The sequence below is a fragment of the Ammodytes marinus genome (assembly GCF_949987685.1).
Source record: "Ammodytes marinus genome assembly, chromosome: 16".
Classification (NCBI taxonomy): Eukaryota; Metazoa; Chordata; class Actinopteri; order Uranoscopiformes; family Ammodytidae; genus Ammodytes; species Ammodytes marinus.
Genome location: NC_137220.1, coordinates 28,540,810 through 28,553,548, shown reverse-complemented (window position 1 = coordinate 28,553,548; position 12,739 = coordinate 28,540,810). Strand labels below are relative to the sequence as shown.

Below are 12,739 nucleotides of genomic sequence, written 5' to 3'. Positions count from 1 at the left end.
TAAAAAAACCTTTTAAAGAAAAGAAAATTACATTAATGCTCATTGACTATAAAATCCAAATGTAACCAAGCTCCATTGGAGACTCCCCTCCTACTTTTACATGTAACTATAAGTAATGAGCCATTGGAAATTGCATGATTCGTGATAAGAAAACAGGCTGTAATGTCCCTGATTAGTAAGTACATTCTTATTGTTGTTTCTTAAGGAGAGATACAGGACTTTGAAGATCTTAATCAATCAGTCTGTATAAATGGCACAAGGAGAACATGTCCATGCACGTTGTTTTTCTTGTCTAAAATGTATGCGTCCGCCTCAAGCAGAAACTAGCAGTCTCACAAGTTGCTCATTAGAGGCTGGAGCATATTCTTTGTTTAGCCCTTTGTACATTTTAGAAAGTGTTCAACAAACCATTAGAAGTACATTGAAAAAAATAGTGGGATTACATCACTAAGAGGAGGCAGAAATGATAAACATTTTGGGTTTCAAGGCCTCTGCTCCATGGTTGTGGAATGCTTGGTACAGTATTCCATTCACAATGCAATGGACTAGATTTCTATCTTGACTTTGTGGGAAAAGTTTTTATTTTTAAAACTACTCCAAGTTGTTCATCAAATCACAAAGATTTGTGTAAAAACATTTCAAATCTATATAGCAAACAGTTGTCCTTATATTACCTTATATTAGTATGTTTGGAGTATTTAGATCAGCTGGTCAGTAAACACAAAGTTCACAAGCTTCCAGTCTATTCTTCAATATACTCATGCTTAATGAGATCACACATCAGTATGGGGCAGTGGTATGTGTCCCATCCAGTACTTGTACTTAACAAAACACTTGACAGACTTTATCATTTTGTATCTGTAAGTCTTTATAAGTCTGTTAGAGAGGTTTTTCACTTTTTACAAAATCAAGGAGAGGAATCAAAAAATCAATAAACACTTTTGCCATTCTCTTGGAGAATGCACCCTTTGTGTGCCTGTACGTTTGACTCTAGCCGGCACACAGTCCCGCACTTCACTCAATACTGCTGTCTTCATGGCCTTGTGTATCAGCGGGGAGGGACAGATGGAGAAAGAGAGAGACTTTGAAAGAAATTGAGAGTTGTTAAGAAAAATAGTAAGATAATTGAAAAACAGAGCTGATGATAATACAGAAACACAGATAGTTAAGGAGGGGCAGAGCAGGACGAAGGAAGGGATACACGGAGTGTGCAGTACTGCACGCCATGACTGTCTCAGCTGCCTTGTGCATGTCACAACAGCTTTAATTCTCTTCCTCCTCCAAAGACTCCTCTCCCTTTACAGTTTGCTGGATAAGGGCAGCGGATGGCTGTTGGCACTGAGTTCAAGAAGGCAGCCTGAGAGTTCCTTTGCCCAGCAGGAACTCCAGGACACGGTCCACCAGCAGAGCAGCAACAAAGTCCACCACCAGAACCTGGGCAATGATTAGTTTGAACTGCAAGGGAACAAACAGTAAGCAGGTTACCTTATGGGGTGCATAGTTATTACAAGGTTATTACAAATAAAAAAAGTCTGCTCACCTCAGTTGGAATATCTACGAGAGCAAACTGTTCGTTGAATTCTGGTGAGGAACCAGTGAGAAGTCCTACGATGGCTAAACCTGACAGAGCAATACTCCATAGTAGTGGTCGATTCTCTCTGAGAGACTCCATGAAAGGATGGCCCTATTGGATACAACAAGAACAGCTCTGAGTCTACTGTATTATATTAGGAAAAATTCAGAGACAACAAATACTCTTGGTATTAAGATTAGGCACCTTGTAGTTGATGGCAAAGGTGGCCATCTGCATAGCCATGGACATGATATAAACAGTGCTGTTAATTAGACTGGGTTCAAACTCTTTATATAGATCCGCAAACCGCTCCTCTCTGCAAGACAGTAAGGACAAGTAAAATGTTATTAGAATATATGAATGTAAAAGATAACTGCTCTTTACACTGTCATTCTTTCTCATTCTGTCTTGCTGTGACTTACCTGGGCGGACTTCTGCTTTGTGCCTCTTTGTAAAGGTACACTAGACTACAGAAGTGAACAGCAAACTGAAGCAGCACAGTCAACACCGTATACAGATTGAAGATGTTTGGTAAGGGCCGCTCTCGAGACAATGTTTTCAGTGGCTGTGTGAAGAGCAGAAAAAAGACAATTCATTTTGTTTTCATCAATAACAGGAGACATCTGTCATGGTAGAAGAAAAACATTCCATAAAGATTACCTTGCACCATCAATCAGAAACATGAGAAGCTTTAAATTATTTTATAACTTCTCACCTTTGATCTAGAGATGAAGAGGAAGCATCCAGCCAAGAGCAGGCCCTGCAGGGTCGCCTGGAAGTCACTGAACTTGACTCCCTCGAGGTAGAGCACAGACTGGCTGTAGGCCAGGACCAGTGCATTGAGCGCAAGGATCTTGAACATCTGGAGTGTTGTCACCAGAGTGCAACGACCTTGCTTTATTACATGGCAGACTGGGGAGAAAGACAAAGTGACATTGTTCAGCTTCATGTTCAGATCTTGTTTGCAAACTGTTTGATAAACAAGTGTTACTCACTGCACTGTATGGAGGAGAGCTTTGAGGTGAATGGAGCAGCGATGGAGGCATCACCCAGTTTCACTACTTGTACCTGGTCCTCTTCAAGTTCCCGTAAGACTTGACTGATCCTCTCCTGTTACACAATGAACCCTGACGTTAACCAGTGTACTGATACTCTATTATTTCAATGAGAGACACATTTATTCTCATTTTTCTGCTCTAAATAAGTGAGATTACATGGGCAGCGTACACGTCTCCTTAAATGACCATTCCTTTAGAATTAGAAAGGAACGAGGCCCTTCCTGAAAAGACAGACCTTTTGTGCTGCAAGCTGCTCCTCTCTCTGGGCCATCACCCTCTGCCTGGCTGCCCTAGAGCTGAGTTTGCCTCCTGAGCTGACCGGTGGTAAAGGTCTGGGTTCTGCTGGTAACACCTCCTTTTCTCTCCCGCGTTTCTTTCTCTCAGGCATGCGCTCAGGGGCGTTGGCTAACAGAGCAACACCTGAGGAGAAACTTCTATCAGTACACACTATTGGGGTAATAGATAGGCACACATGCACACAGTCACTGTGGTTGATACATCTTACCTATGTGGGCGTGTTTGAGAGCACCGACATCATTTGTGCCATCACCACACATAAGTGTCACATAGCCCAGCCCCTTTAGACTTGTGATGACAAATTCCTGAAACAGAACAGAAAACCATCTTAATAGCTTTTAACTTCCAAAACCACCCTTAAAGTTCGCCCAGAATTATCTTTGTATTGTAGCTGTTGATGGATCTTATTCTATTATTGGTGTTATTTGACAAACTACAACATCTGACACTGACTATTGATATTGTAGACATCGTACATTTTTTTGCCATCCTACTCCATCGTAGCCTATACCTCAACATAATGTCATGTTGTATTTGTGTGGCAAGTTAGGAATGGCTGTAGGAAAAAACACATCATCACACACACACTGAATGGGACCCAGAAAATGTCTGCTTCTAATTGTTGATAATTTTTTATTTTTTTTTAACATTGCTAGTTTAAGAGTGTACATTTCATTAGGGCATTACAAAACTCGTGACTTTAAAAGGGACATTGGGTTGCTGATTTGGGACCTACCTTTTGTTTTGGACTGACACGTGCGAACACTTGTACGTGAGGCAAGAGGGCGTGGAGTAGCCGGGTGTCACAGCTCAGTCTGGCCAAACCCTCGCCTGTTACACACAAGTCAAACTGATCCACCAATGAGGAAACGGAGGGAGGCGGCAGAGAGACATGCACACTGCCATCAATGGACTCCCACCGCCACTCACCTGAAACACATAATAAGATCAGAGGTAAATTACTCTGCACTTTGTCTATGTCCTTGGTAAAAACAGCCATTCTAAATTCATTTCTACAAGAATATAAATGGCTTTCAGCTACAACCTTTACAACTAAAATGTTTCTCCTACTTGAGCAATACAAGTCATTCTGTAAAGTGATAACCTGTCTTACCCTCTTCAGGGCTTTGCTGCAATATGAGCGTGTGTTCTTTCTGGATGAAGTTGAGCTCTCTTGCTACATGACATGCTGTTAGAGGGTTGTCGCCTGTGATCATCACCACCTGAAAGCAAGGAGAAAGGAATGATCCCAACCGTGCTGTTTGACTTTGTGTGCACAAGTGTGTGTTGTCAGCTTGTTTACATGATGAGATGCTTCCTGGATCTCTCTGATGACAGCCTTACTGTCAGTCTTGAGGGGGCAGGACACAACCATGAACCCCGCAAAATGCAAGTCACACTCCAGAGCATCCCGACTCATCTCTCGGACCTAGAAGACCCAAAAATGAGATAAGCTGAGTTGCTAACAATACATTTTCTTGTTAGAGAATACAATTTAGACGGATAAAACAATCTGTTAGTTTTAATTCAAATGAAATAAGAACCTGCTGATGACTGAGGTGTCCGATCTCTTTGTAACCCAAGGCCAGCACTCTGGCGCCTTCTCGAGACATTTCCCTGTGGACTTCATCATAACTGGCTGGATATTCTGCAAACTACAATCACAGTCAGGTTGGAACACCAGTAGGTAGGCTTGATTAGGCAAGAATATGTACTGTATGTATTAAAGGTCTCATATTATACACTTTTCTGTCAATATTATATGGTCTTAGAGGTCCCTAATACGTCTTTCTTTAGTTGTTTGCTGAAAAAAACGTTCATTCACGATCATTTATTGTAGTATGCCCTGATTTTCAGCTAATCTCAGGATGGCCTATTTTTGAAAACGAGCTGCAGCTCCCCTCATTTTATATACCATCTATGAGCTCCCCCCGCCCCTGTCCAGAAGCGAAGCCATTGGCCTCGCCCTCTGTCCATAGCGTCCATAGCCCTTCCCACCGTCTTTGCCGTGCCTGTTACCACGGTTAGGTTTACCCGTGAGAAGAACCACGTCTAATGCTAGTAACGCAGTGGCTCAGCCGCACTTTGAACAGTTTGACATGACCGATCCTTGTCTACATGAAAGAGTATGTTCATACAGATGCACTGACAGCCACAAGCTAATGGAAACGGCATGTTCACAATCAAAATGCAGCCAAAGATGGAGGCTACTGCGAAGCTACTCGGGGCTAAAGGCTAAAAATAACACTTAAATCAGTGAAAACATTAGTTTCAAAGTTTGACTTCTACACTATTAGCTTCCAATCCTTTGTCTTGCTAAAACGAGGCATTGCTAGACTGCTTTGGGGAGTATAAATAGGCTATTATGAGCAAAAGCTGCCTGCTTGTTCCGAAGCTAATAGCTATACAGGCAAAAATACCAATAAAAAAATGTATTTTAGTTTCACCGTTTGAAAAAAAGCAGAAGTAGCTTCCTAACCGTTGTGTTTTTAAAAACGAGGCATTTGACTGCTGTGGTTAAGATAAATTAGTTGATTATGAGCAATCGGCTTCTGTGTTGGTTTATGCAACATTCAGCATGCTCTGCTGTACTACAGGCATCTTGTCGCTTAGCGGGGAAAACAACATAGCGGTGAAGGAATATTTTTCCAGAGGATCTCGGGGGCCGTGGACCAATAAGAAATAGGGGGGTGGGGTTATTATAGACTAATGCACGGTGGAAGTTTCTGGTTACTAATGTGGGGGGGAGGTGGCTTCTCTCGCTATGACGACATATCGAGAAGAATTCTGAATGGAGTACATTGGGGGGGAGGGGTGGGGGTTTCAGAAAGGGGGAGAGTGAGAAAAGGAGAGAGTTTATTTTTATTTTTATACTTTGTCAGTCTCTAGGCACACCGTGGACCCATGTTTATGTTCAAAAACATCGAAAAAGTGCATTTTGCATAATATGGGACCTTTAAGGATAGTGTCCATATGTACCATTCCTCTGAGGGTCTCTGGAGCTCCCTTGACGGTTGAGACGTAACATAGTTCAGCAGAGCCCAGTTTCTCATACGACGCCAGGACTGACATCCTCTTCAGAGCGCTGGCAAAGTGGAATCGCTGATGGATCTTAAGTCCCGGGGTTTTGATGCCTCTTGCAAACACCTTTTCGTCTGGTCAAAGATGCAAGAGTCAATGAGGCACACGTTTGAAAACATTGTGCCATTGAAGAACCCAAATACAAAAATCTACATTAAAATGCTATGCATTCATAAACAGAAAGACTTTTAAGTTGCACTAGTCAAATTACACCACCAAGCTGAGAACAACAGGTTAGGTGCAAAATGAAAGAAAGTACTGCAATTCAGAAACGGGTGCAAATTTGAGAGGGACACTTGACTCTATGTGGCCCAACATAACATGATTACATACAGTACATTCTCTCAAGCACCTGTCACTGACCTGTACTGTGTAATTAGTGAAGTTTATTTCCATTTACCTTTAGTGAGTGTCCAGTCAGCAGCTGTCAGCATGGCTTTCTCCAGTGGATCTCCCACTAGCTGTCCATCATCCAGAGTGACCAATGAGTGACAGGTGGCCACCACCCGATGTGTCTCAACTGGGATCTCAGATACAGGCATCACCTCCTTTCCTTCTCTGTCATTAATGCAGACATCACTCGATATGCTTGACAGTTCACATGTATATCAACCAAACTAAACTGTAGCCTAGTGTGCTTTCTGTTTGTGCTTCAGAAATTATTCTGTTGAAAGTAAAAGACTCAGAATGGTGGGCGGGGTTTACCTGAGGCCTGCTACTCCTCGTACCACCAGACTATCACTGGTCAGTGTTCCTGTTTTGTCAAAACAGCAAACCTCCACTTTCCCTGCAAATGGAATCCTGAAGGGCTCTGTGCAGAAGACGTCTGAGCAGGGGAAATACAACAAGAAGAATACAACAAGAAGACTTGAATGAGCCACTGATGTAACAGGCTTTGAATCAGAAGCTGCTCTCTCCAGGACTCTTTCTATGTATTCAAACAACATGCAGGACAGGACCACACACACAGACATACACAGTTTAGCCAGGGCAATAAGAGACGTGTTGACCGCCAGAGAAAGCTCTATGGGAAGTTCCGGTGGGACCACTGAGGTGAGGATAAGAGTGCACTCCAGAAACAGCTTGTAGCGGTTCCTGCTCAGATCCTTGGTTCCTGAAGGAGGAATACACAGCATAAAGTTAGTATTTATACATAACTAAGATTTCACTTTTTACATACCTCTAACTAACAATGATCATTTTGAATGTGATAATACATGGGTGAAATGAGAATGACATCTCAATGAATTGATTGTGTGGACCTCACCTTCTACCCACACGTAACCAGCTGCAGCAATGGCAAACACAAGGAGGAAGAGGATGAAGATGAAGGTCTCCAGGTTGTTTGCGGTCACTCTTTTCACACCAAAGAGGATGGTCCGTAACAGTTTACCCTGGAGACATGTTTTTACACATAGTCAGTACACTTTCACAGTGGACTAGTCTAACATGGAAATAAAATGCATAGAAAGTAAAATTCCTCACCTGAGAAGTGTAGAAGCCTGTTCTCAGTACATAGGCTACACAGCCGTTGTCTACAGCTACACATAGAGGAGAAGATTAATGAGCTTGCATTTTTTTGGGGGGGATGAAGATAAGTGATACAGTAGATGCACTACTTAAAGGTTGGGTCAGCGATTCTGCTGACCCAACCAGAATATGTGGTTGGTAAAAAATAAATGGAGGAATTGGCACTTACGTTTGAGTCCAGCAGTGGCCTTTAAAGGGGGGCTATGTTGGACCACTTTTGTCCCCCCAGAGATGATGTGGAGTCGAGAGTCTGTCTGAAGGTCCATGATTCGCTCTGGGTCTAGGTCCTCCACTGGCTCCTGCAGACCCCATAGTGTCAGTCAGCAGTAATTGCGATTCCCCAGAATAATCCCATCCCGTCTATAATAACAGAGGCTCACACTGCAAAGCCTATGCCATCATCTCTGTATTGTGTATCATGCGTTTAATAGTTTGCCCCTCACCTTCATCTGGGGCACAGATTCTCCAGTGAGCATGGCCTCGTCCACAATGCACCGGCCCCTGAGTAGCAGCACGTCACAGGGCACTAAGTTGTCCTGGGGCGAACGTCCTGAGAGGCAGAAAAAAAATACACATTTCAAACACACAGTAAATAGAGTCAAACGGATGTGAGAACTAAAAGAAAAAAGAAAGTCATCAGGACATTTACCTATCGAGACAATGTCACCAGGGACAAGCTCATCACTTGAAATAGGTCTCCACTTTCTGTTGCGATACACCTGGTTTAAGATACACGTGGGATGCATTAAATAAGTGGAAAATAAACCGTAGATGCAAGACAAAATGTTTGTTAATAACTTAAACATTAACTACTGTATATTTTTTTTTATTTAAACAAGCCTACCTGGATCATGTAGGGCTTGTTTCCCATACGGCGGATCTCAGACATATTCCTCATTTGCTGCTGGACCAGGGAGGCTTCAAAGGCCACCAGCATGAAGAGGGTGAACACACTGTAATACCAGTACTCATCCAGACACCACAGCCCCACACAGAACACCTGGAAGATGGCAGACAAAATATACCTGAACATGGATACATCATAACTAAGGCCATTCAACTAAAAATGAAGAACTAAAACTTGTAAAGGCACACGCACACGCACACACACACACACACACACACACACACACACACACACCTGGAAAACAAAGAAGGGAGCTGTGGCCCTCTCTTTGAAGAGCTCCAGGAAGTCTGGCACCATCATCTCCGCACGATTGGTGCCGTAGCGTTTCTCTGCAGCTCTGAGGTCAGCCTCCTCTTGGTAACCACGCCATGACTGAAAGAAGCCCATCGGGTGGTTGATGGGAAAGGCTGTAGGGAGGAAACATTTCTTCTCGGCGTGGTCAAAGATGTAGCGTATCTTCTGAAACTCAAAAGATAAAATCCCATCCCCATTTTCATCCTGTTGGACAGAACAAGAGAAAGAAAGAAAATGGAATTGAATTTCAAGTGTTCCAAGATAAGCAAATGAGTATTTTCTTAAGATTCTTTCAAATGAGACTGTACATACAGTGAGGCCATTTCAAACTCAAACACTAGACAAACGTGACTAAGCTGGAGCAGAGTAAACATGTGAACTGACCTGGTCCCTCTGTAGTGCCACAAGCTCAGCAAAACCATTGTTTGGGGTGGGTAGGACCTTAGCCAGCGTAGCCTTGTTGGGGTCTGGTTCCTGGGTATACACATGAACAGGTGACACATTCACACACTGTGGCAAGTCACCTGTTTGGTATAGCTGTATGCCTCTGGAGCTTTGTCCCTCTCAAAAGAGACAGGGCCTTACAAACAGCAACTTACTTTTTATTTAGTTCAGGCACATTCTTTTAAAACAATTCTTATCTTTTACATTATGACAAGTATTGTTCTTGATTACAGAAGCTGGGTTTACATGGACACCTTTTCCGATTTAAACAAATATAAGGCTTAACCAAATAAAACGTTCCAAATACAAAAAGAACAAACAAAATGAATTCATTCTAAATGATATTCTATATAATATTATGTTTTTTGTAGGATCTTCACTTCAACTACTTACTGACAAATGTTAAAGAGAAATGCAGAGACATGTTATCATCTACCACTGTAACAATATTGTAGTATCATTTTGAAACAGTTTTCTCTCTTCAATGAGCAGCTTAGTACAAAGCCACTACTAATACTAAGGTTACATCTGCAACTATTTTTTAAATATTTATGTTATGCTTGAAAATTAATTGTATTTGTCATTACCATTTTATGAATTACAGTTAGACACGAAACCAATGAATTTCCATACCATATAGACCTAATGGTATACAACAATCAGCATGTGGTCTTATAGGTCAGCACAATGTTGATTTCCCCCCACACCATCCTCCAATAGTAAAACTTGCTTGAGGGAAGGGTAATGTATAAGAAGTCATACAGGTCACACCCTATCATTTACATGAAATGTTAATAAAATAATCACAGGGGGTAGGCCTATAACCAGAAGTCCAAAATACACAAGATGAAAACAATGTAAGTAAAGATTGTGAGTGCTATTTTATCAGGTACATGTCATTGCTAATTCAAACTTGTTTGCGAAGTTATGTTTAGAATCAATGCAGTTGCTAGTGAGACCATCCTTGAAAAGCATGCCAAACCCCTGCCCTCTTTTAGTGCCTTTGAGCAAGACCCTGATTGCTCCTGGGTTAATTCGGACCCTGGCCTTTGACCCCTGTGTGCAGGGTATGGTGAAAAATAGGGTTCCCAAAACATAGACTACCGCTCTATTTTTGTTAACTTGTGTTTACCTTGGAACAAGTGAGCCAACAGTGCGCGTGCACGGACCAATAACCAGAGAGCGCTGTGAGGACGTGCGCGATCCCGATAGCGGCTAGCGCCAGGAGGCCTGCCTCCGGGTAGTCCGAGGCACCGTACACCCCTAACCACACGTACAGCCAGCCTGGGTAGAGAACAGCCACAAACGGGAGGAGAGTGCCGTGTAGCAGCCGGGGCCTTCGCCTGTACAGCGTCACCGAGCTCACCAGCTCGTCGCCGGTGCCGCTGTCATGCTGCTTGTGGTTGGCAGAAGGGGCCATTTGCATCTCACCCCGTTCCCGGATCCCGTCTGCCGCCGTACTCCCCTCTTTGTCGGAGTCGTTCATTGTACGTTACTTCCTCCTCTGGCTCCCTCTATCATCCACCACCGCCCCGTCGTTTGGTAGCCGGTAAGAATACGTTTCTACACACGGACCGTTGCTCGGTCCAGCCTCGGAGCTCGCTCAGAGCCCGTTTACGGTTTACTGAATCGCTCGTTCTCGAACCGTGGCTTCCGCATACGTAAACACGCAAAGACACGTAATGTTGTCTTGGCACAGCATGACTGAATCGGAAAAATCAACTATTCATGCTATTCCACACAGTTAATTGGTATCGTTTAGATTTGACGTAATATGAGATCCGAATAAAGAGGTTTATTAGTAAACATATAGACTGTATTCGTCGTCAAATGCTTCAACTATGGGTTCAATTATCCAATTATAGGCTATAATAGGTATAGGCCCCTTTAAGAAATTCATCGTCATTTTAGGGGAGTAGCCATAGTGGGAGATTGACACAAACCTAAACCAATAACATTAGGGGAAAATCCCACAATGGTATATTTCCATCCAATCGGGTAGTAATGGGTGTGTAGGCTACGGCGACAGACATGGCTCCACATGCAGGCATACTGGTGCCCTAACCTTGATTGATCAGCTTCCACGTTTGAGACATCTCCAAAAGATCAACATGTAAGACATGTATAGATTATGAAACATATTTACAATTACTTTGATATCTGATCTAGATAGAGACTGTATTGCATAGGCTAGTGAATCAAGGTGCATGCATACAAGTAGCCTACTAGATTCCGTTTACTACCGGTATATTGTATATTGCTTCGTGCCTGTTAAAGCAAGTTTATCAGGTCGATGGCTTATTGAACTCGTTTATAGAACATGGCTGATTCACATAGCATACATCTGTTACCTTTCAGGCAAGCTGTAATGGATATCACGGCAAAGTATTGCCATAAAGAAATGGAGGCGTATGGGTCATGTGTTGCCTCCAACCCATCAGCATGGCAGGAAAAGTGCCATGAACTGAAGGTGAAGGTTGCACAGTGCACATCATCACAGTAAGGACACACACTTAACATTCTGTCCCAATTGACACTATCATTCTGACACCAATATGTTCTCATCTGTAGGCCTATCTAAAGCCTTTAATGTGTGTGTGACAGCCCAGTGATCCAGACCATCAGACAGAGCTGTTCCAAGGAGTTTGTGGAGTTTGAGCGCTGTCTGAGAGAAAACCAGGGAAATCCTACCTCCTGCTCGCCACATGTGGCGCGCTTTTTGGGCTGTGCAGAGACAGTGGACCTCAGTGGAGTGGGTAAGTCCTGGCTGGAATGGGCCATACACAACTCAAGGTCAAATTTAAACACAACACAATAGAAGCGATTCAAACATTAGTGACAGGAATGTGCAGATGATAATACCTCCTCTCTTGATTTGTGGGTAAGGGTGGGGCCGTGCACTAAATCATTTGTGCACGGTTATTCAGACTTGCTGCAGATAAGTGCTGGTGTCTGACAGAAAAACACATTGGAAAACACCCACAGGTCATAATGCCTAAAACATGGGACTAATAGCTACTGCTTCATCTTACTTTGACAGTCAACACAACAATACTTTCCCTTTCTTCTTTCAGCCACAAATCCAGAACCTCAGCCATCGTAGCATACAGACCAACATCCATCGTCTTCAGAATAGGCCTCCTCCTGTCTCCATGGCAGCACCAATGGGCTGGTCTCACATGTGTCCTAGTAGGGATACTTTATTTGCAGCAATGGTTGGGGACATTTGTTTCCTCTACATAACTTTATGAGACTATTGCAAAATGACTGTGTGAATTAGGCTGGCTGTTATGAATATTTAATCACTGCATAGTTTTCATGTAAATGTTGTGATCATGTAAAAATACCATTGACCTGTATTCAAGGAAGTCTGCTTTTTACCGATCATGTTCAACCATCTAATTAAAACTGAGACTTGTATGACTTATCTGGTGTGCTCATACTTTTGTTTCCTGTTGCTCTTGTCTATTCCTCCCACCTTTTCCCTCTGTAGGTCTGAGTCAGAGTCAAATATTAAACTGGAATGTATCCCTCCCACCCAGACTATCCTGAATA

General features: G+C 42.9%; 2 protein-coding genes across 3 annotated transcripts; one reads left to right on the top strand and one right to left on the bottom strand.

Annotated features, from left to right (window-relative positions):
• Nucleotides 1-417: 417 nt before the first annotated feature.
• atp13a1 (ATPase 13A1) lies at nt 418-10,812 on the bottom strand. The gene is made up of 25 exons (XM_080043281.1): nt 10,317-10,812; nt 9,125-9,214; nt 8,681-8,944; nt 8,384-8,539; nt 8,189-8,258; nt 7,983-8,089; nt 7,709-7,838; nt 7,495-7,550; nt 7,277-7,403; nt 6,986-7,123; nt 6,715-6,835; nt 6,410-6,567; nt 5,908-6,083; nt 4,473-4,583; nt 4,232-4,357; nt 4,043-4,151; nt 3,665-3,858; nt 3,137-3,233; nt 2,867-3,051; nt 2,569-2,683; nt 2,289-2,485; nt 1,996-2,138; nt 1,778-1,889; nt 1,541-1,684; nt 418-1,455 (listed from the first exon to the last, which is right to left on the bottom strand). The coding sequence occupies exons 1-25, from the start codon at nt 10,668-10,670 to the stop codon at nt 1,345-1,347; spliced, it is 3,591 nt and encodes a 1,196-aa protein (XP_079899407.1). The 5' UTR covers nt 10,671-10,812; the 3' UTR covers nt 418-1,344.
• chchd5 (coiled-coil-helix-coiled-coil-helix domain containing 5) lies at nt 10,672-12,601 on the top strand. Of its 2 annotated transcripts, none has more exons than XM_080043283.1 (4): nt 10,672-10,733; nt 11,543-11,683; nt 11,789-11,940; nt 12,259-12,601. In XM_080043283.1, exons 2-4 carry the CDS (start codon nt 11,553-11,555, stop codon nt 12,285-12,287), a joined length of 312 nt encoding a protein of 103 aa, XP_079899409.1. In that variant the 5' UTR covers nt 10,672-10,733; nt 11,543-11,552; the 3' UTR covers nt 12,288-12,601. The 2 variants fall into 2 exon arrangements, with proteins under 2 accessions (XP_079899409.1, XP_079899408.1); XM_080043282.1 differs by lacking the exon at nt 10,672-10,733 and adding an exon at nt 11,207-11,297.
• The last annotated feature ends 138 nt before the right edge of the window (nt 12,602-12,739 follow it).